The sequence below is a fragment of the Prinia subflava genome, chromosome 2 (genome assembly GCF_021018805.1).
Source record: "Prinia subflava isolate CZ2003 ecotype Zambia chromosome 2, Cam_Psub_1.2, whole genome shotgun sequence".
NCBI classification, from domain to species: Eukaryota; Metazoa; Chordata; class Aves; order Passeriformes; family Cisticolidae; genus Prinia; species Prinia subflava.
In genome coordinates, this window is record NC_086248.1 from 5,830,585 (window position 1) to 5,854,401 (window position 23,817).

Sequence of the window (23,817 nt, forward strand, 5' to 3'; positions counted from 1 at the left end):
GCCACCATCACCCTTTCATCCCAGGCTCAACTTCACTTCTTCATCCCCAGCTCTTCCACCTCCTCCCCCACAGCAGCACAGGGGGAAGGAAAATGGAGGTGCAGTCAGTTCAGAGTGAGTTGTCTCCTCCACGCCCTTCTCATGCTCTTCTCCCGATCCAGAACAAAACCTGGGTGTTTCACTGAGCCGGAGTGCACTGGGCAAAGGCAATCTCAACACCAGGTGCAAGCAGGCCAGGAGAGCAGTCACACAGAGCAGGGAATCCTGTCCTTGCAGGCAGTGGGGCACAGAGGACACGCAGGGCTGCCGTGGCAAGGGGGCTCTGCACCCCTGAGCTCCCCGGGGCCGTTCCTGCCTCGCTGTTTGTGCATCAGTGACCACCTCTGGTGAGTGACAGGGGTCAGCATGTTCACCCAGAGCTATCAGCCCCTGCCAGACTGTGGTACAGCCCATAATATATCACACAGCACAGAGCCACAGCAGAAAGAAAGGGAAACAAAACAGAGATAAAACCTGCAGGTAATTTCAGTTGTTTCAATCAGAAAACACGAGAGCATTTGTGGCAGGTGTGCAGTATTGTTGTCCCTTTACAGCCAGCCCATGTACCAATTCCAAATAAATTTGTTATTGACATCAATTAAACTCAAAGAATTCCCAAAATAAATTACAATTGACAATATATGTCACATTATTTTAGTTCATAGTATTTGAATGATATACTCTTAATCTCAGTGATGAGAATATTTGTATCATCTACAGTGCTTGGAGCATGCATTACAGATTAAACTACCTTTTTTCTAGAATAAATATTACTATTTTGCATGAGCTCCAGATTTTATTGGATTTCCTAACTCATGCAAACCATGCCCTTCACACTTCTTTCTAAAGGAAGAATCTTTAGCAGTGCCTTTTCTAATTTGGGATTGCTGAAAATCAGAATAAGGGAGTGAAGACCCGGAAAAGTGTACTGAAATACCAGAATGAGAAATGCCATATAACTTCCCTTCTTTGTGACATAAACCATTTCTAACACCAAACATACAAAGTTGATGCTGTACATCACTAAGAAGGAGAGAACAGATTTCATCGCTCTGATGTGGGCTTCCATGCTGAGGTCCTTCATGGAGTTTGTCTGCATCTTGCGTTTGTGTCTCCAGAGAGAAAAGAGAAGGAAAACAGCAGAAAAGATGACTATCATGAATGAAACAGCATATACAAAGCCAGTGAGAAAAAAATAAGGGAAAAAATGTTCATCCATTTTAATATTTGCTCTCCCAAAATTTCCTTGCTCGGTGGAATTGCGGTTGTTGCAGTGCGGTTTGTCAGCGACGTCATAGGCAATGATGCCAATAGTAAAAGCTAAAATCCCTGAGCCCAGCAAGAACAGGAGCACCATTCTGTCAATTTTGACTTTCAGATAGATGAAGAAGCTGTTCCTGAAATTGGCAATTTTTATACAATAGAAAACACAAAGACAGGCAGAAACCCACAAATTGCCTTGATTAAAAAAGGCTTGAAAAAACACAGCTAGTTGAAGTATGGGGTGAACATAAAGGTATTTGGGAAAAATAAGTGAAAGAAATGAATATGCCCATGAGACACACAATAAACAAATCCTGGAGCTTCCCAGCAGCAGCAAGATCTTCTCATTTGAGATCAAGGTTTTCTTTTTCATCCAGCCAATGCAAAGCACACAAACGATGAAAGCATTTATCCACATGCCAGCAAACGCCTCCAGGCTCATGATGGCCACAGCTGTGGCCCCATATGATGTGACCTTGTATTGCTGTGGAGAGTGACAAGCTTCCATGGTGGGAGCTGGGGAGCAGAGCTGTGCTGGCCAAGGGGCTGTGGCAGCAGTGGCTGAGGCAGGTCAGTGGCTGCTGCTGGTGCAGTGTCAGGGCTGGCAAGAGGAGCTTTATAGAGCTGCTGCTGCTGCTGCTGCTGCTGGGGGGGGGTTTGGTGTTGGTGCTGTGTGGAGCAGGGCAGGTGCAGGCATGTAAATGTGCTGGGTATCCTCTTACCCGGGGCCAGTGTCACTCTTGAGTATTTGAATGTTGGTTCAGGGGGGCTGTGTTGGGTGACACAACGAGCGGAGATGTTTTTGTGCAGTGGAGAGTGTTGTGCTTTTGTGAGTGAGCCCTGTTTGATCAGGATCAGGCTTCCGGAACTGGATGCTCATGTCTTGTGGTCACTGATGATGATCAAGTTTGTTTTGGAAATACCCACTCCAAACTATTATTTGTTGTGCTAATTTGTGATGTTGATGGAGGGCAGAGGATTTCCTTAAGAAAATTTTAATTTTCTGATAGTGCCTGTTCTGTGCTTTATGCTTCGATGTGATTTTCCTCTGTGTTTGCTGACAGAACAGGTAACATGACTGAGGACTGTTGTGTTTTGTTTACTTCTTTCTTCTCTCTAAACGTGAAGAGAAAGGAAGATGTTGTTTTACAGCAGGTCTGAAGATGAAATGTCTGTGCTAGGACTGTGCTTTTACAGGGGCTGGAAATGAAAATGTTACTCCAGCAGGAACATACTGTGGCTGTGGTTTGGGCTCAGCTCTGCTGAGGAATTTGGTGCCTTAAAAATAAATGAGGATCTCCAGTGCTGGGTTTTGAAATCAGGAGGATATGGATCAGGTATTGGTAATATGTGTCTGCTTCTGCTTCCTATCAATCCCCTCCAGCATCTCAAGGACAAGATTGTATCTAACACCCCATAGGCACATTTTAGATGCCCTTTGGTAACTCAGGTGGCACCAGACCCTGGCATTTATGCATCTGAATGGACACACAGCTGTACTGGGATCTGAGTCACACTGCACACAGACTGAATTGTTTTTGTGAGAGCTTGATGAAGGCCAAGCTTCTCTCTCTATTATCTGTTTCCTTCTCCTTTTATGACATGGGGAATCCCAAATGATACATAAAGCTGACATGGTGCAGCAGCTCATCTGTGTGGAGCTGCTGGCTTTGCTCCTTGCACTCAGCTGGAACAGCATTGCACTGATGGTGAAATAAAAGGGCAAGGAGCCCTGCTCCTTTTTAATGGCTTGATGAAGAAATTAGCTCTGGGTGGGGGGCCCGAAGGGTCGTGCACACCGCCGCTGCTTTCTTTGGCAACCACAGGAGGAGGTGGCAGCTTTGCTGCACAGCAGAGCTGGGGCTGCCGTCCTCACGGGTGTGCCAGGAAGAGCCTTGGAGCTCAGTGTCTTAAGGGTGTCCTGCAGATGAGGAACTGTTTAGGTCATGGCAACATGGTGGAGTTGCTTTGTTTGGTGGTCCTATCTTCTCTGCTGCTACGCCTGTCTGGGGGTACTACTTCTAGTCTTGGATTTTACACTGGCTCGTTGTCTTAAGGGTTCTTTATCTCTGAGTAGTACCCAGTGTCTCAGTGGCCTTTCATTTGCAAGATGTGCACGATGTGGAGCAGCAGAGGCTATACCCGACGGAAAAAGGGTACAGGTGTGGGACTGTTGGTTAGGGTAATTAACAATATGGGTGATTAACAGTCTATGCGTTCATCTTGGTGATCAACATATGAAATGGTAACATTTAACAATTAACAGAGCATGGAAACAATCGGTTAACTTATAAACTTGTTCATAACAATGGGACAGAGCTGCTGTGTTAAAAAAAAAAAAAAAAGGGGGATTTTTCCAGATATTGGATAATAATATTCCTGAATCCAAGTGACTACAAAATCAGGGCCCTTCAGAAGGAGCAAAGGGTTTGTCTTTTCCTGGGCAAGATTTACACTTGGAATATCCATGTGTGGATGCAGGCAGTGCTGGGGCCCAGGGGGTCCCTGTGAGGGCAGGTTGGGGCTGCACCATGCTGGGCACACCGTGGTGTTTTCTCAAGTGTTGGTGGCAGCAGAGTTTGAGCAGACCAAGACAAAACCTCTGACCCTGTAGATGGGCCCTGTGAGTGCAGCTGTGTGTGTGCTGGACTGTGCTGTACAGTTGGAGAGCTGGAATTACCAGAGAACAGTCCCAGTGAGAGGAATCCCCCTGAGAGCCGGGAGATGAAGACTGGGAACTGCAGAAAGAAGAGCTTGAGAGAAACCCACTCTGTTTTCTGGAGAACTGCACAGCTTCTGCTCAAATGAAAAATGGGAAAGAAACGGGAAGCAGCAATGTGTCGTGTCTCTTTGGTACCCTCTGGTGGTGCCTCTCCCTTTTCTTGGTAGTGGGCTGTAGTTGCTTCTTCTGGCTGAAGGGGAGATGTTGATGTTGGGCTTTCTCTGGACACGTGGGTCTAACAGGCTGTAACTCCAATTCCTGGCCCAGCAAAAGGGAACAGGGGCTCATCACTTCCTCATGTCTCTCTGACTTCCAAGAGTGTTGGAACACTGCCTTGTTTCTAGCAGTGACCCCAGCCCCTTTAATGTCTCTGCCCAAGGGAATGCTGTCTCCAGAAGCTCTTGTGCTTTAGCTCTACCTCCATAGCACTGTCACTGATACTGCAGGACCTGACAGGAAGGGCCAGAAAAGAGTGTAAGCCTAGTTACAGAACCACTGAATGGCTTGAGCTGAATGAAGCCTTAAAGATCATTGCATTCCAAGCCCCTGCCATGGGCAGCATCCACTTCCATTATCCCAGTTTTATCAAAGCCCCATCAAATTCAAGACCACTTGCACTTGCTTATGAATCCTTCCCCTTTCTTTTTTTGTGGGAATAGAGAAAGATGGAAACGAATGCAGATGGAAATGCAACCTTAAAACCAAGGTAGTTCCCCTTCAGTTCATCTTTTGAAATTTGCTTCCTGGTGCCACTTGTGTTTTCAGAGCTGAAAATCATTCTCTCTGTTGTCTTCTGAGAGAGAGTGTGCAGAGAAACTCTGGAGTCTTTGCACAGTTGCCCTGTAAGATGGACACCTCAGCTTTATTGGGGGAAACGGTCTGAGAAGCCTTGTGTTTGTGGAGGTGCATGAAAGGTTTTTTTCTCAAGATGCAGCAGAGATGTTGCTCACAGATTCTTATGGAAGGAACCCGTGTCCAACAGGCCTGATGCTACATGTGAGGTGGTTGTTCTGGAAAGTATTTTGGTACCTCTGAGTTCTGAAGAGCTTCAGGAGGTCTGTGAGGTTTGGGCTGCACACCTGGCACATATTGTCCTCTGGGAGAACAGGAGGCCAAAGGAACCCCTCTGAGATGCATGGAAAACACATCCTTGGCACCAGGCATGGGCTCAGATATCCCTCTGTGCCTGAGCTGGTGACAGAAATGAGGAAATCAGGTTCTGCTCTGCTCAAGTTGGAATTATTTCTTGTTCAGAGAACCTGCTGTGGTTGGCTGGCCTTTGGTAGGCACCAGCCCCCACCAAGCTGCTCCTTTACTCTCATTGCACAACAGGGCAGGAGCAGAAAAGAAGGTGGAAAAGCTCATGTGTTGGGATAAGGAAAGTGATATCACTCATCAGTTCCAGCCATAGAGAAAACTGACTCGAATGTGGGAAAATTTATTCAATTTATTGCCTATTGATAATGGAGTAGAGTGATGAGGAACAAACACAAAACTAGAAACCCTTCCCTTCACCCTTTCTCCACAGACCAAAATTCACTCCTTCATTCCGGGCTTCTCCCCCCAATCCCCCACAGCAGGACACGGGGACAGGGAATGAGGGTTGCAGTCAGTTCATAAAAGGTGTCTTCTCCACTCCTTCCTCTTCATGCTCTCTTCCCTGTTCAAATGTGGATCCCATCTGTGGGCTGCAGTCCTTCAGGATCAGTCTGCTCTGACATGGGGTCTCCGTAGGCTGCAGTCTTTCAAGTTGTTCCCCCCCACCCAGTTTTACAAGTGATAATATTGCAAAGAACAGAGACAAAGAGAGGAATGTAAAGCCAAACACAAATAAACCTGATGCTGAGTTCAGTCCTTTTTCAATCAGCCAATGCCAAAGTGTTTGAGGAAGATTTGAAGTACTCTTACTGCCCCTTTGTATCCAGCCCATGTACCAAGTCTAAATGAATTTGTTATTGACAAGAATTGTACTCAAAGAATTACCTAAATGAAATACTAGCAATAATCTAAGTCATACTAATCTGGTTGAAATAATTTGAATGATTTATTCTTGACTGTGGTGATAAACAGAGAACATCTGTATCATCTACACTGCCTAGAGAGTTGCATTAGAGATAAACTGAGATTTGTCCTATAGTGAAATATCAGGATTATGCGTGGATTCCAGCTTTTATTACAGTTCCTGCCTCATGCAATCCTTGCACTTGACACAGGAGAGAATCCTTATCAGTGTCTTTTCCAGCTTGGGATTGCTGAAAATCACAATAAGGGAATGAACACCTGGAAAAGCATACAGAAATAGTAAACTAAGAAATGCCATATAACTTTCTTCCTTTTGTGAAGGAATTAGTGACAGCATCAGAAATATAAAGTTTATACTATACATTATAAAAAAGGAGAGAATGGATTTCATGGCTTTGATGTGGGCATGCATGCTGAGGTTGTTCATGGAGTTTTTCTGCATCTTGCGTTTGTGTCTCCAGAGAGAAAAGAGAAGGAGAAGTGCAGAAGAGATGACTGCTGTGAAAGAAGTGATAACTCCAAAGCCATAGATAAAATACAGGTGGAAAAAACTTTCATTCATTTTGCCACTCATTGTTGGAAAATTTCCTTGTCCAGTGGAATTGTGTTTGTTACTGAGCTTTGTATCAGCGAGGTCATAGGCAATGATGCCGATAGCCAAGGCTGAAAGCACTGATGCCAACAAGAGCCAGGGCACCATCCTGTCAATTTTGACTTTCAGGTAGATGAAGAAGCTGTTCCTGAAATTGGCAATTTTTATGCAATAAAATACACAAAGACAGGCAGAGACCCACAAGTTGGAAGAAGTAAAAGAGCTTTGAAAAAATATAATAAGTTGAAATGTGATTTGAACATAAAGGTAATTGGGATAAGTTATTGAAAGGGAACAATATACCCATGTGAAGCACAAATAGCAAAACCTGGAGCATCCCAGCAGCAGCAAGATCTTCTCATTTGAGTTCAAGGTTTTCTTTTTGAACCAGCCAATGCAAAGCACACAAACGATGAAAGCATTTATCCACATGCCAGCAAACGCCTCCAGGGTGATGATGGCCACAGTTATGGTCCCATAGGAAGTGACATTGTATTGCTGTGGAGGGTGACAAGCTTCCATGGTGGGAGCTGGGGAGCAGAGCTGTGCTGGCCAAGGGGCTGTGGCAGCAGTGGCTGAGGCAGGTCAGTGGCTGCTGCTGGTGGAGTGTCAGGGCTGGCAAGAGGAGCTTTATAGAGCTGCTGCTGCTGCTGGGGGGTGGATTTTGGTGCTGGTGCTGTGTGGAGCAGGGCAGGTGCAGGCATGTAAATGTGCTGGGTATCCCCTTACCCGGAGCCAGTGTCACTCTTGAGTATTTGAATGTTGGTTCAGGGGGGCTGTGTTGGGTGACACAAAGAGCGGAGATGTTTTTGTGCAGTGGAGAGTGTTGTGCTTTTGTGAGTGAGCCCTGTTTGATCAGGGTCAGGCTTCAGGAACTGGATGCTCATGTCTTGTGGTCACTGATGATGATCAAGTTTGTTTTGGAAATACCCACTCCAAACTATTATTTTTTGTGCTATTGTGATGTTGATGGAGGGCAGAGGATTTCCTTAAGAAAATTTTAATTTTCTGATAATGCCTGTTTTGTTCTTTTTGCTTCGATGTGATTTTCCTCTGTGTTGTCTGACAGAACAGGTAACATGACTGAGGACTCTTGTGTTTTGTTTGCTTCTTTCTTCTCTCTAAACATGAAGAGAAAGGAAGATGTTGTTTTACAGCAGGTCTGAAGATGAAATGTCTGTGCTAGGACTGTGGTTTTACAGGGGCCGGAAATGAAAATGTTACTCCAGCAGGAACATACTGTGGCTGTGGTTTGGGCTCAGCTCTGCTGAGGAATTAGGTGCCTTAAAAATAAATGAGGATCTCCAGTGCTGGGTTTTGAAATCAGGAGGATATGGATCAGGTATTGGTAATATGTCTCAGGGTTGTAGTTTCCCTGAGATTCTCCTTGGGGTTGCTGTTCCCCAAGGTAATAAGAGTTCCCCCAAGGTTGCTGTCCCCTGGGAGTTTCCCCTGGGTTGCTGTTCCCAGGGGTAATAAGGTTTTCAGTCTTCTCTTCGCCCTGGGTGTTTCACACCGAAGCTAGAGACGACAAATTGAGTCCAGTAGTTCGTGTTATCAAGCTGTTTATTCTTAATTATCTATCAGTTCTTGTCCAGCTTTGCAAGGCGTCCCCAGCAAAGCAAGACACGCGGCTGGACTGGGGCGGATCAGAGAGCCCCGCACCTTAAGTACGGTATCTTTGACCCAACCACTGTCCGAGACGTATTTTTTATTTACAAAATTTTACCAATACCTATTACCTATACTAACATGTCAGTTCTACTCTAAGCCAATCTCTAAAACCCAACTCAGCACAAGATGGGGGACGAGAGCAAGAACTACGAGGACAAGGGCCACTCCCCAATTCCTCCATCTTGCCTCTTCAGCCCCATATACTAAGAATCCTAATTTCTATATTTATATTCTATAATAAACCATCCACTACTTATTCTAAATTCTTAGGATTCGTGATTCTTCCTGCATGTGAGTGTTCACTCCCATGGACAGGAATCAGAGTCAGTGTCCTCCTGGGATCTGTGTGGGTCTAACTGACCCCCCTGTTCAGATCCCAGACCCTCCTGTACAGTCTTCAAATCTTCCAGGGCGGCCAGAGGAATATCCTTGACTCCAAGAAATATGTGTCTGCTTCTGCTTCCTATCAATCCCCTCCAGCATCTCAAGGACAAGATTGTATCTAACACCCCATAGGCACATTTTAGATGCCCTTTGGTAACTCAGGTGGCACCAGACCCTGGCATTTATGCATCTGAATGGATACACAGCTGTACTGGGATCTGAGTCACACTGCACACAGACTGAATTGTTTTTGTGAGAGCTTGATGAAGGCCAAGCTTCTCTCTCTATTATCTGTTTCCTTCTCCTTTTATGACATGGGGAATCCCAAATGATACATAAAGCTGACATGGTGCAGCAGCTCATCTGTGTGGAGCTGCTGGCTTTGCTCCTTGCACTTAGCTGGAACAGCATTGCACTGATGGTGAAATAAAAGGGCAAGGAGCCCTGCTCCTTTTTAATGCCTTGATGAAGAAATTAGCTCCGGGTGGGGGGCCCGAAGGGTCGCGCACACCGCCGCTGCTCTCTTTGGCAACCACAGGAGGAGGTGGCAGCTTTGCTGCACAGCAGAGCTGGGGCTGCCGTCCTCACGGGTGTGCCAGGAAGAGCCTTGGAGCTCAGTGTCTTAAGGGTGTCCTGCAGATGAGGAACTGTTTAGGTCATGGCAACATGGTGGAGTTGCTTTGTTTGGTGGTCCTATCTTCTCTGCTGCTACGCCTGTCTGGGGGTACTACTTCTAGTCTTGGATTTTGCACTGGCTCGTTGTCTTAAGGGTTCTCTATCTCTGAGTAGTACCCAGTGTCTCAGTGGCCTTTCATTTGCAAGTTGTGCACCATTTTGTGGAGCAGCAGAGGCTATGCCCGACGGAAAAGGGTACAGGTATGGGACTGTTGGTTAGGGTAATTAAGAATATGGGTGATTAACAGTCTATGCATTCATCTTGGTGATCAACATTTGAAATTGTAGCGTTTAACAATTAACAGAACATGGAAACAATTGATGAACTTATAAACTTGTTCATAACAATGGAACAGAGGTGCTGTATTAAAAAAAAAAAAAAAAAAAGATTTTTCCAGATATTGGATTATAATCTTCCTGAATCCCGAGTGCCTACAAAATCAGAGCCCTGCAGGAGGAGCAAAGTGTTTGCCTTTTCCTGGGCAAGATTTACACTAGGAATGTTCATGTGTGGATCCAGGCAGTGCTGGGGCCCAGGGGGTCCCTGTGAGGGGAGGTTGGGGCTGCACCATGCTGGGCACACCGTGGTGTTTTCTCAAGTGTTGGTGGTAGCAGGGTTTGAGCAGACCAAGACAAAACCTCTGACCCTGTAGATGGGCCTGTGAGTGCAGCTGTGTGTGTGCTGGACTGTGCTGTACAGGTGGAGAGCTGGAATTGCCACTGGACAGTCCCAGGGAGAGGAATCCCCCTGAGAGCCGGGAGGTGAAGACTGGGAACTGCAGAAAGAAGAGCTTGAGAGAAACCCACTCTGTTTTCTGGAGAACTGCACAGCCTCTACTCAAATGAAAAATGAGAACAAAACGGGAAGCAGCAATGTGTCGTGTCTCTTTGGTACCCTCTGGTGGTGCCTCTCCCTTTTCTTGGTAGTGGGCTGTAGTTGCTTCTTCTGGCTGAAGGGGAGATGTTGATGTTGGGCTTTCTCTGGACACGTGGGTCTAACAGGCTGTAACTCCAATTCCTGGCCCAGCAAAAGAGAACAGATGCTCATCACTTCCTCATGTCTCTCTGACTTCCAAGAGTGTTGGAACACTGCCTTGTTTCTAGCAGTGACCCCAGCCCCTTTAATGTCTCTGCCCAAGGGAATGCTGTCTCCAGAAGCTCTTGTGCTTTAGCTCTACCTCCATAGCACTGTCACTGATACTGCAGGACCTGTCAGGAAAGGCCAGAAAAGAGCGTAAGCCTAGTTACAGAACCACTGAATGGCTTGAGCTGAATGAAGCCTTAAAGATCATTGCATTCCAAGCCCCTGCCATGGGCAGTATCCACTTCCATTATCCCAGTTTTATCAAAGCCCCATCAAATTCAAGACCACTTGCACTTGCTTATGAATCCTTCCCCTTTCTTTTTTTTGTGGGAATAGAGAAAGATGGAAAAGAATGCAGATGGAAATGCAACCTTAAAACCAAGGTAGTTCCCCTTCAGTTCATCTTTTGAAATTTGCTTCCTGGTGCCACTTGTGTTTTCAGAGCTGAAAATCATTCTCTCTGTTGTCTTCTGAGAGAGAGTGTGCAGAGAAACTCTGGAGTCTTTGCATAGTTGCCCTGTAAGATGGACACCTCAGCTTTATTGGGGGAAACGGTCTGAGAAGCCCTGTGTTTGTGGAGGTGCATGAAAGGTTTTTTTCTCAAGATGCAGCAGAGATGTTGCTCACAGATTCTTATGGAAGGAACCTGTGTCCAACAGGCCTGATGCTACATGTGAGGTGGTTGTCCTGGAGAGTATTTTGGTACCTCTGAGTTCTGAAGAGCTTCAGGAGGTCTGTGAGGTTTGGGCTGCACACCTGGCACATATTGTCCTCTGGGAGAACAGGAGGCCAAAGGAACCCCTCTGAGATGCATGGAAAACACATCCTTGGCACCAGGCATGGGCTCAGATATCCCTCTGTGCCTGAGCTGGTGACAGAAATGAGGAAATCAGGTTCTGCTCTGCTCAAGTTGGAATTATTTCTTGTTCAGAGAACCTGCTGTGGTTGGCTGGCCTTTGGTAGGCACCAGCCCCCACCAAGCTGCTCCTTTACTCTCATTGCACAACAGGGCAGGAGCAGAAAAGAAGGTGGAAAAGCTCATGTGTTGGGATAAGGAAAGTGATATCACTCATCAGTTCCAGCCATAGAGAAAACTGACTCGAATGTGGGAAAATGTATTCAATTTATTGCCTATTGATAATGGAGTAGAGTGATGAGGAACAAACACAAAACTGGAACCCCTTCCCTTCACCCCTTCTTCTCCACAGACCAAAATTCACTCCTTCATTCCGGGCTTCTCCCCCCAATCCCCCACAGCAGGACACAGGGACAGGGAATGAGGGTTGCAGTCAGTTCATAAAAGGTGTCTTCTCCACTCCTTCCTCTTCATGCTCTCTTCCCTGTTCAAATGTGGATCCCATCTGTGGGCTGCAGTCCTTCAGGATCAGTCTGCTCTGACATGGGGTCTCCGTAGGCTGCAGTCTTTCAAGTTGTTCCCCCCCACCCAGTTTTACAAGTGATAATATTGCAAAGAACAGAGACAAAGAGAGGAATGTAAAGCCAAACACAAATAAACCTGATGCTGAGTTCAGTCCTTTTTCAATCAGCCAATACCAAAGTGTTTGAGTAAGAATTGAAGTACTCTTACTGCCCCTTTGTATCCAGCCCATGTACCAAGTCTAAATGAATTTGTTATTGACAAGAATTGTACTCAAAGAATTACCTAAATGAAATACTAGCAATAATCTAAGTCATACTAATCTGGTTGAAATAATTTGAATGATTTATTCTTGACTGTGGTGATAAACAGAGAACATCTGTATCATCTACACTGCCCAGAGAGCTGCATTAAAGATAAACTGAGATTTGTCCTATAGTGAAATATCAGGATTATGCGTGGGTTCCAGCTTTTATTACAGTTCCTACCTCATGCAATCCTTGCACTTGACACAGGAGAGAATCCTTATCAGTGTCTTTTCCAGCTTGGGATTGCTGAAAATCACAATAAGGGAATGAACACCTGGAAAAGCATACGGAAATATTAAACTAAGAAATGCCATATAACTTTCTTCCTTTTGTGAAGGAATTAGTGACAGCATCAGAAATATAAAGTTTATACTATACATTATAAAAAAGGAGAGAATGGATTTCATGGCTTTGATGTGGGCTTCCATGCTGAGGTTGTTCATGGAGTTTTTCTGCATCTTGCGTTTGTGTCTCCAGAGAGAAAAGAGAAGGAGAAGTGCAGAAGAGATGACTGCTGTGAAAGAAGTGATAACTCCAAAGCCATAGATAAAATACAGGTGGAAAAAACTTTCATTCATTTTGCCACTCATTGTTGGAAAATTTCCTTGTCCAGTGGAATTGTGTTTGTTACTGAGCTTTGTATCAGCGAGGTCATAGGCAATGATGCCGATAGCCAAGGCTGAAAGCACTGATGCCAACAAGAGCCAGGGCACCATCCTGTCAATTTTGACTTTCAGGTAGATGAAGAAGCTGTTCCTGAAATTGGCAATTTTTATGCAATAAAATACACAAAGACAGGCAGAGACCCACAAGTTGGAAGAAGTAAAAGAGCTTTGAAAAAATATAATAAGTTGAAATGTGATTTGAACATAAAGGTAATTGGGATAAGTTATTGAAAGGCAACAGTATACCCATGTGAAACACAAATAGCAAAACCTGGAGCATCCCAGCAGCAGCAAGATCTTCTCATTTGAGTTCAAGGTTTTCTTTTTGAACCAGCCAATGCAAAGCACACAAACGATGAAAGCATTTATCCACATGCCAGCAAACGCCTCCAGGGTGATGATGGCCACAGTTATGGTCCCATAGGAAGTGACATTGTATTGCTGTGGAGAGTGACGAGCTTCCATGGTGGGATCTGGGGAGCAGAGCTGTGCTGGCCAAGGGGCTGTGGCAGCAGTGGCTGAGGCAGGTCAGTGGCTGCTGTTGGTGCAGTGTCAGGGCTGGCAAGAGGAGCTTTATAGAGCTCCTGCTGCTGCTGCTGGGGGGATTTTGGTGTTGGTGCTGTGGGGAGCAGGGCAGGTGCAGGCATGTAAATGTGCTGGGTATCCCCTTACCCGGGGCCAGTGTCACTCTTGAGTATTTGAATGTTGGTTCAGGGGGGCTGTGTTGGGTGACACAAAGAGCGGAGATGTTTTTGTGCAGTGGAGAGTGTTGTGCTTTTGTGAGCGAACCCTGTTTGATCAGGGTCAGGCTTCAGGAACTGGGTTCTTGTGGCCCTTGATAACCTGCAGTAAAGAGGTCAGTTTTGGATACATAAATGCAAAACTATTCTTTATTTTGGTAATATTTGATATTGATGTGGACTGTGCGTTTCTTTGTGAGAATTTTAATTTCTTGATATTCATATTGTCTGCTTTATGCTTTGATGTGAGTTTCCTCTCTATTTTTGCTGACAGAATAAAAAACTTAGTATAGGATAGGACATTTCCTTCCTTCCTTCCTTCCTTCCTTCCTTCCTTCCTTCCTTCCTTCCTTCCTTCCTTCCTTCCTTCCTTCCTTCCTTCCTTCCTTCCTTCCTTCCTTCCTTCCTTCCTTCCTTCCTTCCTTCCTTCCTTCCTTCCTTCCTTCCTTCCTTCCTTCCTTCCTTCCTTCCTTCCTTCCTTCCTTCCTTCCTTCCTTCCTTCCTTCCTTCCTTCCTTCCTTCCTTCCTTCCGCACCTTCCTTCCGCACCTTCCTTCCGCACCTTCCTTCCGCACCTTCCTTCCTTCCTTCCGCACCTTCCTTCCGCACCTTCCTTCCGCACCTTCCTTCCGCACCTTCCTTCCTTCCTTCCTTCCTTCCTTCCTTCCTTCCTTCCTTCCTTCCTTCCTTCCTTCCTTCCTTCCTTCCTTCCTTCCTTCCTTCCTTCCTTCCTTCCTTCCTTCCTTCCTTCCTTCCTTCCTTCCTTCCTTCCTTCCTTCCTTCCTTCCTTCCTTCCTTCCTTCCTTCCTTCCTTCCTTCCTTCCTTCCTTCCTTCCTTCCTTCCTTCCGCACCTTCCGCACCTTCCGCACCTTCCGCACCTTCCTTCCTTCCGCACCTTCCTTCCTTCCGCACCTTCCTTCCTTCCTTCCTTCCTTCCTTCCTTCCTTCCTTCCTTCCTTCCTTCCTTCCTTCCTTCCTTCCTTCCTTCCTTCCTTCCTTCCTTCCTTCCTTCCTTCCTTCCTTCCTTCCTTCCTTCCTTCCTTCCTTCCTTCCTTCCTTCCTTCCTTCCTTCCTTCCTTCCTTCCTTCCTTCCTTCCTTCCTTCCTTCCTTCCTTCCTTCCTTCCTTCCTTCCTTCCTTCCTTCCTTCCTTCCTTCCTTCCTTCCGCACCTTCCTTCCGCACCTTCCTTCCGCACCTTCCTTCCGCACCTTCCTTCCGCACCTTCCTTCCGCACCTTCCTTCCTTCCGCACCTTCCGCACCTTCCTTCCGCACCTTCCTTCCGCACCTTCCTTCCTTCCGCACCTTCCTTCCGCACCTTCCTTCCTTCCGCACCTTCCTTCCTTCCGCACCTTCCTTCCTTCCTTCCGCACCTTCCTTCCTTCCTTCCTTCCGCACCTTCCTTCCTTCCTTCCTTCCGCACCTTCCTTCCTTCCTTCCTTCCTTCCTTCCTTCCTTCCTTCCTTCCTTCCTTCCTTCCTTCCTTCCTTCCTTCCTTCCTTCCTTCCTTCCTTCCTTCCTTCCTTCCTTCCGCACCTTCCGCACCTTCCGCACCTTCCTTCCTTCCTTCCGCACCTTCCTTCCGCACCTTCCTTCCGCACCTTCCTTCCGCACCTTCCTTCCGCACCTTCCTTCCGCACCTTCCTTCCTTCCTTCCGCACCTTCCTTCCGCACCTTCCTTCCGCACCTTCCTTCCTTCCTTCCGCACCTTCCTTCCGCACCTTCCTTCCGCACCTTCCGCACCTTCCTTCCTTCCTTCCGCACCTTCCTTCCTTCCTTCCGCACCTTCCTTCCTTCCTTCCTTCCTTCCTTCCGCACCTTCCTTCCGCACCTTCCTTCCTTCCTTCCTTCCTTCCTTCCTTCCGCACCTTCCTTCCGCACCTTCCTTCCGCACCTTCCTTCCTTCCTTCCTTCCTTCCTTCCTTCCTTCCTTCCTTCCTTCCTTCCTTCCTTCCTTCCTTCCTTCCTTCCTTCCTTCCTTCCTTCCTTCCTTCCTTCCTTCCTTCCTTCCTTCCTTCCTTCCTTCCTTCCTTCCTTCCTTCCTTCCTTCCTTCCTTCCTTCCTTCCTTCCTTCCGCACCTTCCGCACCTTCCGCACCTTCCTTCCGCCCCTTCCTTCCACACCTTCCTTCCTTTTTCCATCTTGTGTTATGTAACCAAAAAAATATGTATAGTATTTAATCTGTTAAAACCAGTTGGGGAGATGTGGGTTTTTTTCTCTTTATCTCTTGTAACTCCAGGGGGGAGGAGGGTGGATGCCTTCTGATCATAGGGCAGCTGTTAAACCAGGTGGGGCAGTGTTTGTTATCTCTTTCACCACTGTCCACCCTCAGGGGGTATCTTCTGTCAATGGGCCATTGAGGCTCACCAGTGACATGACACATTACATCATCCCATTGGGAGATGCTCCACACAGTGAGAGGGGAGCCAACTGTTTCTACCAAGATGAAAACTGAGATTTAGGAACACCAAGCAGCCACTTTTCCACTGGATACTCGGAGGAAGACTGGACCCATCTCACCAGCACTGGACACTTTTTTCTACAGGATCATCTCTACTCCACAGAACATGTGTTACTCCAGGAAGACTTATCTGGACTGCTTCCAACACCCTGACAACAGGGTGTCAGGTCAAATACCTGACTCTGTCAGAGTTTTCAAGGATTTTTTTTTTTTGCTTGTTTGTTTTTTTCGTACTACTGCATTTGTTCTTTTAATATTCCTAGTAAAGAACTGTTATTCCTATTCCCATATTTTTGCCTGAAAACTCCTAATTGCAAAATTGTAATAATTTGGAGGGAGGGGGTTTTACATTCACCATTCCAAGGGAAACTCCCTGACAGATACCTGTCTTTCAAAACAAAGAGACTTTTCCTTTTCTTCCTTTTCTTCACTTTCTTCCTTTTCTTCCCTTTCCTCCTTTTCTTCCATTTCTCCCTTTTCTCCCTTTACTTCCTTTTCTTCCTTTTCTTGCTTTTCTTGCTTTTCTTGCTTTTCTTCCTTTTCTTCCTTTTCTTCCTTTTCTTCCTTTTCTTCCTTCCTTGTCATTCTCTCTCCTCACCAGGTCCAAGCAGGCCAGGAGAGCAGTCACACAGAGCAGGAAATCCTGTCCTTGCAGGCAGTGGGGCACAGAGGACACGCAGGGCTGCCGTGGCAAGGGGGCTCTGCACCCCTGAGCTCCCCGGGGCCGTTCCTGCCTCGCTGTTTGTGCATCAGTGACCACCTCTGGTGAGTGACAGGGGTCAGCATGTTCACCCAGAGCTATCAGCCCCTGCCAGACTGTGGTAGAGCCCATGATATATCACACAGCACAGAGCCACAGCAGAAAGAAAGGGAAACCAAAATAGAGATAAATATGTTTATTGCAGCCATTTCATTTGATGAATATCAAATCATTTGTGGCAGGTTTGCAGTGTTGTTATTTGTTTTTTTGCAGCCAGTTTGTGTACCAGTGTTGCATATTCCTCTGTTCCACTGAGAGTATAGACATTTGGTAGAAAATACACCCCTTGCTGGTCCTCACGCATCAAAGGGCCTGGATGCATCTCAGCTTAATTTCTGATTACTGCAAATTCAAACATGTTCAATCTTGTCATGTTCACTAAGAACTTTCACAGTCGCAGAATCACAAATAATGCATTTTATTGTAGAAAGACAAATTTGGAATTGTCACTAATAAATACACTCATTGGATTAACTCTAAATACAATGAAAAAAAAAGAAAAGCACTGGTTAATTCATTAGGCTCAACTTTACCATCAGTTAGGCCTATAAACAGAATTTCACCTGGGTACAATCAGACAGAAGAGCAAATCTTACTTAAGAGGTGTTCCCTGCTTTGGGGAGGAGAGCAAAGCAATCCTGTTGTCCTGCACAGTGGGGGTCATATTGTCATCCTCTGCCAGGGAGGATTTCAGGAGCCAAATCTGTACTTTGGGAGCAGTGCAGGAGAGGCTGCAGTCAGAATACCCCATTGCTGCCATTGTAAATGGTGGTGGGCAGCCAGCTGATATGGAAATGAGGGGTACCAAGGGTTCTGATGGCAAAAGCTGTGAGTCTTGGGCAGGGGATGAACATTAAATTAACATCACTGCATCTTCCAGCAGGCTCAGGCAGAGGTGAAGGGCCTCTGCCTGCTAGTCCATCAGCCCACCATCAGACTCTCATGCCCATATTAATCCCTTCACCACACAAGGGGTAAGGCATCATCCCTGCAATCAGGGCCAAATGACTTTGTTAACAACAAAAATAGGTCTCCAAGATTTAGCTACATCTAAATACAATAATGATGTATTTAACTCAAAATAATTTAGCTTAATCAGTATGAGTGATATTTTCTTAACTTAGATGTTGAGGAGATAACAGCAGTATCATCTACAATGCCTGGAGAGCTATACTAGAAATTAAAGAAATTACTTGTTTTCTACAGTGGAAGATCAACATTTTGCATGGGCTCATACTGTGTTTTTACCACAGTTGCTACTTCATTAAAAACTCTCACTTGACACAGGAGAGAATCCTTAGCAGTGCCTTTTCCAGCTTGGGATTGCTGAAAATCAGAATAAGGGAATGAACACCTGGAAAAGCATGCAGATATATGGATATAAGTAGTGTCATGGTATTTTCATTCTTCATGGCATAAATTATTGACAAGATCAAACATACAAAGTTGATGGTGTACATCACTAAGAAGGAGAGAATGGATTTCATGGCTCTGATGTGGGCTTCCATGTTGAGGTCCTTCATGGAGTTTGTCTGCATCTTGCATTTGTGTCTCCAGAGAGAAAAGAGGAGGAAAAGAGCAGAAGAGACGACTGTCATGAATGAGGCAGCATATCCAAAACCAGTGAGAAAGAAAGAAGACGTAAAATGTTTATCCATTCTGATACTTGCTTCCCAAAAATTTTGGAAGCAGGTGGCATTGAGGTTCTTTCTCTGCACAGTTTCAATGAGGTCATACATAACACTGCCCAAAGACAAGGCTGAAAGCACTGAGCCCAACAAGAGCCAGGGCACCATCCTGTCAATTTTGACTTTCAGGTAGATGAAGAAGCTGTTCCTGAAACTGGCAATTTTTATGCAATAAAAACCACAAAGACAGGCAGAAACCCACAAGTTGGAAAAATTAAAAAATGTTCCAAAAAATGCAAATAGTTGATGTATGGGGTGAACATAAAGGTAATTGGGATAAATTCTTGAAAGGAAGTGGTATGTCCATGAGAAGCACAAATAGGAAATTCTGGAGCTTCCCAGCAGCAGCAAGATCTTCTCATTTGAGTTCAAGGTTTTCTTTTTGATCCAGCCAATGCAAAGCACACAAACGATGAAAGCATTTATCCACATGCCAGCAAACGCCTCCAGGGTGATGATGGCCACAGTTGTGGCCCCATAGGAAGTGACATTGTATTGCTGTGGAGAGTGACAAGCTTCCATGGTGGGAGCTGGGGAGCAGAGCTGTGCTGGCCAAGGGGCTGTGGCAGCAGTGGCTGAGGAAGGTCAGTGGCTGCTGCTGGTGCAGTGTCAGGGCTGGCAAGAGGAGCTTTATAGAGCTGCTGCTGCTGCTGCTGCTGCTGGGGGGATTTTGGTGTTGGTGCTGTGTGGAGCAGGGCAGGTGCGGGCATGTAAATGTGCTGGGTATCCTCTTACCCAGGGCCAGTGTCACTCTTGAGTATTTGAATGTTGGTTCAGGGGGGCTGTGTTGGGTGACAAAAAGAGCGGAGACGTTTTTGTGCAGTGGAGAGTGTTGTGCTTTTGTGAGTGAGCCCTGTTTGATCAGGGTCAGGCTTCAAGACCTGGTTTGTTCTCTGCCTTCCTTGACCTCTGATGATCATGCAGAGCCCTGGCTGGGCTCAGCAGAGAACACTAAGGGGACTCAATATCCTTTTGAATCTGAGCGCCTGGGTGCTGCAACATTCATCCTGGATGCTGGAAATGTGGAGTTTATTTGGATCCTTCACAGGCATTGAAATCCGTGTTTGTTTTACCAATGGCATTGCCTTAAGAGTAAGTGAAGAGCCACATAGTGGGGCAGCTGACACGAGAAAATATAGCTGGTATTTTTTACAGGTTTAATTGGAAGGATATAGAGGAAAAAGGGTAAAAATCGTGAGAAATCCCTGACCTTTGGTTCCAATCTCAACTGTTTGGGAAAGTGAAGGCTTTTAAGTATTGCACCTTACTGAGATTCCCCCACACTGCAGCGCCCTAGAGCTTCCAAATGAATTTAAATTGTGAAAGCTGTGAGGCTTTTAACAGGCAAATTATGTTAGGCTTTGTAAGGCATGGATTGCCCCTGCACTTTAGGTTAGTAGAAGACGTGGCATATTTGGCCTTGCACGGGAGGTTCCTTCCAAGGCTTTCCTGTGAAAGTGGTTGGGACTGTCAGGTTAAAGGATGAAGCTCATGAGCAGCAGGATAGGAAGAAGGGAAGTGTGGCCATTCCTGTCCTTTCAACGCCTTTCCCTGGGGAGATTTTTCCAGAAGAGATACTTAGGATCTACCTCTCAGCCTGAGGTGGTGACAGAAGTCACCAGTTCAGGTTCTGCTCCGTATATTCTGGATCTATTTCACATTTCACATGCTGTGATGGGGTGACCTTGGACAGAAGCCAGACCTCCACCCAGCTGTTCCTTCACTCTCACCCACTGACAGGGCAGGGGTGAAAAACAGGATGGAAAAACTCATGGCTTGACATAAAGGCAGGGAAATCACTTACCAGTTACTGTCACGGACAAAATGTATTTGACATTTAGAAAATGAATTTGACATATTTGCATATAGAAAATAGAGTAGGATAATGAGGAAGAAATAGAAAACTAGATGGCACTGCCTCCACCCCCCTTTCATCCCAGGTTCAACTTGACCCTGTCATCCCTAGCACCTCTAACTCCTCCCTCACAGCAGCAAAGGGGACAGTAGAATAGGGCTTGCAGACAGCTCTCAACAAATTGTCTCCTCCACTCCGTCCTCCTCAAGCTGCTTCTCTGATCTAGAGCAAAGCCTGTTACCTGAGTGTTTCACTGAGCCAGAGTGCACTGGGCAAAGGCAATCTCAACACCAGGTGCAAGCAGGCCAGGAGAGCAGTCACACAGAGCAGGGAATCCTGTCCTTGCAGGCAGTGGGGCACAGAGGACACGCAGGGCTGCCGTGGCAAGGGGGCTCTGCACCCCTGAGCTCCCCGGGGCCGTTCCTGCCTCGCTGTTTGTGCATCAGTGACCACCTCTGGTGAGTGACAGGGGTCAGCATGTTCACCCAGAGCTATCAGCCCTTGCCAGACTGTGGTACAGCCCATAATATATCACACAGCACAGAGCCACAGCAGAAAGAAAGGGAAACCAAAATAGAGATAAATCTGTTTATTGCAGCCATTTCATTTGATGAATATCAAATCATTTGTGGCAGGTTTGCAGTGTTGTTATTTGTTTTTTTGCAGCCAGTTTTGTACCAGTGTTGCATATTCCTCTGTTCCATTGAGAGTATAGACATTTGGCAGAAAATAAACTCCTTGCTGGTCCTCACGCATCAAAGGGCCTGGATGCATCTCAGCTTAATTTCTGATTACTGCAAATTCAAACATGTTCAATCTTGTCATGTTCACTAAGAACTTTCACAGTCGCAGAATCACAAATAATGCATTTTATTGTAGAAAGACAAATTTGGAATTGTCACTAATAAATACACTCATTGGATTATATATATATATATTAAAAAATAAGAAAAAGAAGAAGAAGAGCACTGGTTAATTCATTAGGCTCAACTTTACCATCAGTTAGGCCTATAAACAGAATTTCACCTGGGTACAATCAGACAGAAGAGCAAATCTTACTTAAGAGGTGTTCCCTGCTTTGGGGAGGAGAGCAAAGCAATCCTGTTGTCCTGCACAGTGGGGGTCATATCCTCATCCTCTGCCAGGGAGGATTTCAGGAACCAAATCTGTACTTTGGGAGCAGTGCAGGAGAGGCTGCAGTCAGAATACCCCATTGCTGCCATTGTAAATGGTGGTGGGCAGCCAGCTGATATGGAAATGAGGGGTACCAAGGGTTCTGATGGCAAAGGCTGTGAGTCTTGGGCAGGGGATGAACATTAAATTAACACCACTGCCTCTTCCAGCAGGCTCAGGCAGAGGTGAAGGGCCTCTGCCTGATAGTCCATCAGCCCACCATCAGACTCTCATGCCCATATTAATCCCTTCACCACACAAGCGGTAAGGCATCATCCCTGCAATCAGGGCCAAATGACTTTGTTAACAACAAAAATAGGTCTCCAAGATTTAGCTACATCTAAATACAATAATGATGTATTTAACTCAAAATAATTTAGCTCAATAAATATGAATGACATTTTCTTCAACTTAGATGTTGAAGTGATAACAGCAGTATCATCTACAATGCCAGGTAGTGCTGCATTACAAATGAAATTAGTTTACTAATTTACTAAATTGTTTTCTACAGTGAAACATCAAATTTTTGTATGGGCTTCTGCTTTTATCACAGTTGCTACTTCAAGAAAAACTCTCACTTGACACAGGAGAGAATCCTTAGCAATGCCTTTTCCAGCTTGGGATTGCTGAAAATCAGAATAAGGGAATGAACACCTGGAAAAGCATACAAATACATGGATATAAGAAGTGTCATGGTATTTTCATTCTTCATGGCATAAATTATTGACAAGATCAAACATACAAAGTTGATGGTGTACATCACTAAGAAGGAGAGAATGGATTTCATGGCTTTGATGTGGGCTTCCATGCTGAGGTCCTTCATGGAGTTTGTCTGCATCTTGCGTTTGTGTCTCCAGAGAGAAAAGAGGAGGAAAAGAGCAGAAGAGACGACTGCCATGAATGAAGCAGCATATCCAAAACCAACGAGAAAGAAAGAAGGGGTAAAATGTTTGCCCGTTCTGATACTTGTATCCCAAAAATTTGCAAGGCAGGTGATAGTGAGGTTGTTTCCCTGCACAGTTTCAGTGAAGGTACAGATAACACTGCCCAAAGCCAAGGCTGAAAGCACTGAGCCCAACAAGAGCCAGGGCACCATCCTGTCAATTTTGACTTTCAGGAAGGTGAAGAAACTGTACCTGAAATTGGCAATTTTTATACAATAGAAAACACAAAGAGAGGCAGAAACCCACAAGTTGGAAAAATTTAAAAATGTTCCAAAAAATGTAAGTATTTGAAGTATGGGGTGAACATAAAGGTAATTGGGATAAATTCTTGAAAGGAAGTGGTATGTCCATGAGAAGCACAAATAGGAAATTCTGGAGCTTCCCAGCAGCAGCAAGATCTTCTCATTTGAGTTCAAGGTTTTCTTTTTCATCCAGCCAGTGCAAAGCACACAAACGATGAAAGCATTTATCCACATGCCAGCCAATTCCTCCAGGGTGATGATGGCCACAGTTGTGGCCCCATAGGAAGTGACCTTGTATTGCTGTGGAGAGTGACAAGCTTCCATGGTGGGAGCTGGGGAGCAGAGCTGTGCTGGCCAAGGGGCTGTGGCAGCAGTGGCTGAGGAAGGTCAGTGGCTGCTGCTGGTGCAGTGTCAGGGCTGGCAAGAGGAGCTTGATAGAGCTGCTGCTGCTGGTGCTGCTGCTGCTGGGGGGATTTTGGTGCTGGTGCTGTGTGGAGCAGGGCAGGTGCAGGCATGTAAATGTGCTGGGTATCCTCTTACCCGGGGCCAGTGTCACTCTTGAGTATTTGAATGTTGGTTCAGGGGGGCTGTGTTGGGTGACACAAAGAGCGGAGATGTTTTTGTGCAGTGGAGAGTGTTGTGCTTTTGTGAGTGAGCCCTGTTTGATCAGGGTCAGGCTTCAGGACCTGGCTTGTTCTGCTCCTTGGTCACTAATTATGGTCACTAAGAGTGGGGTTTGCACTCTGCAAAGCACATCCAGGGCAGTGACATGAATAATCAAGTCAGCGAATCCTAATCTGAAAAACTTTCATTTTTGATCTTCCCTACCCTTTGCGTCTTCTGTCTTCCCAGCTCTGTAGAGGCCAAGAGGATATGTAGATATTTTCCAAGTAAAGAGCATTATCCTTGTACATTCTCATTTTAATTGCTATTTTTAATTTTGAATAATGCAGGAGGAAAAATAAATAATAAATTTCTTTTAAAATCATATATATCTGTCCTGTATATCTTTTTACCAGAGCTGAGCTCAAAGTTGACATTTCAGCTTACATTATATAACATGCAATACATTTTCCAGTGGTGCCTGAACAATGCCCTGGATGTGCTGCTTGTTTGTCTCAGCACTATCAGTTTTTCTAATAAAAGATTC

The 23,817-nt window shown here is 45.7% G+C and overlaps 5 protein-coding genes across 5 annotated transcripts; all 5 read right to left on the reverse strand.

Moving 5' to 3' along the window:
• Positions 1–810: 810 nt before the first annotated feature.
• Positions 811–4,939, reverse strand: LOC134564759 (taste receptor type 2 member 9-like). Its single transcript, XM_063423905.1, has one exon. The coding sequence runs from the start codon at positions 1,808–1,810 to the stop codon at positions 848–850; it is 963 nt and encodes a 320-aa protein (XP_063279975.1). The 5' UTR covers positions 1,811–4,939; the 3' UTR covers positions 811–847.
• Positions 4,940–5,143: 204 nt separating this feature from the next.
• Positions 5,144–7,165, reverse strand: LOC134564789 (taste receptor type 2 member 9-like). Its single transcript, XM_063423978.1, has one exon. It carries the CDS (start codon positions 7,158–7,160, stop codon positions 6,198–6,200), a length of 963 nt encoding a protein of 320 aa, XP_063280048.1. The 5' UTR covers positions 7,161–7,165; the 3' UTR covers positions 5,144–6,197.
• Positions 7,166–12,306: 5,141 nt separating this feature from the next.
• LOC134564793 (taste receptor type 2 member 9-like) lies at positions 12,307–14,076 on the reverse strand. Its single transcript, XM_063423991.1, has one exon. The coding sequence runs from the start codon at positions 13,269–13,271 to the stop codon at positions 12,318–12,320; it is 954 nt and encodes a 317-aa protein (XP_063280061.1). The 5' UTR covers positions 13,272–14,076; the 3' UTR covers positions 12,307–12,317.
• A 1,548-nt stretch (positions 14,077–15,624) lies between these two features.
• On the reverse strand, positions 15,625–18,975 carry LOC134564800 (taste receptor type 2 member 9-like). Its single transcript, XM_063424004.1, has one exon. It carries the CDS (start codon positions 18,973–18,975, stop codon positions 18,040–18,042), a length of 936 nt encoding a protein of 311 aa, XP_063280074.1. The 3' UTR covers positions 15,625–18,039.
• Positions 18,976–22,031: 3,056 nt separating this feature from the next.
• On the reverse strand, positions 22,032–22,991 carry LOC134564805 (taste receptor type 2 member 10-like). Its single transcript, XM_063424015.1, has one exon. The coding sequence runs from the start codon at positions 22,989–22,991 to the stop codon at positions 22,056–22,058; it is 936 nt and encodes a 311-aa protein (XP_063280085.1). The 3' UTR covers positions 22,032–22,055.
• Positions 22,992–23,817: the final 826 nt, after the last annotated feature.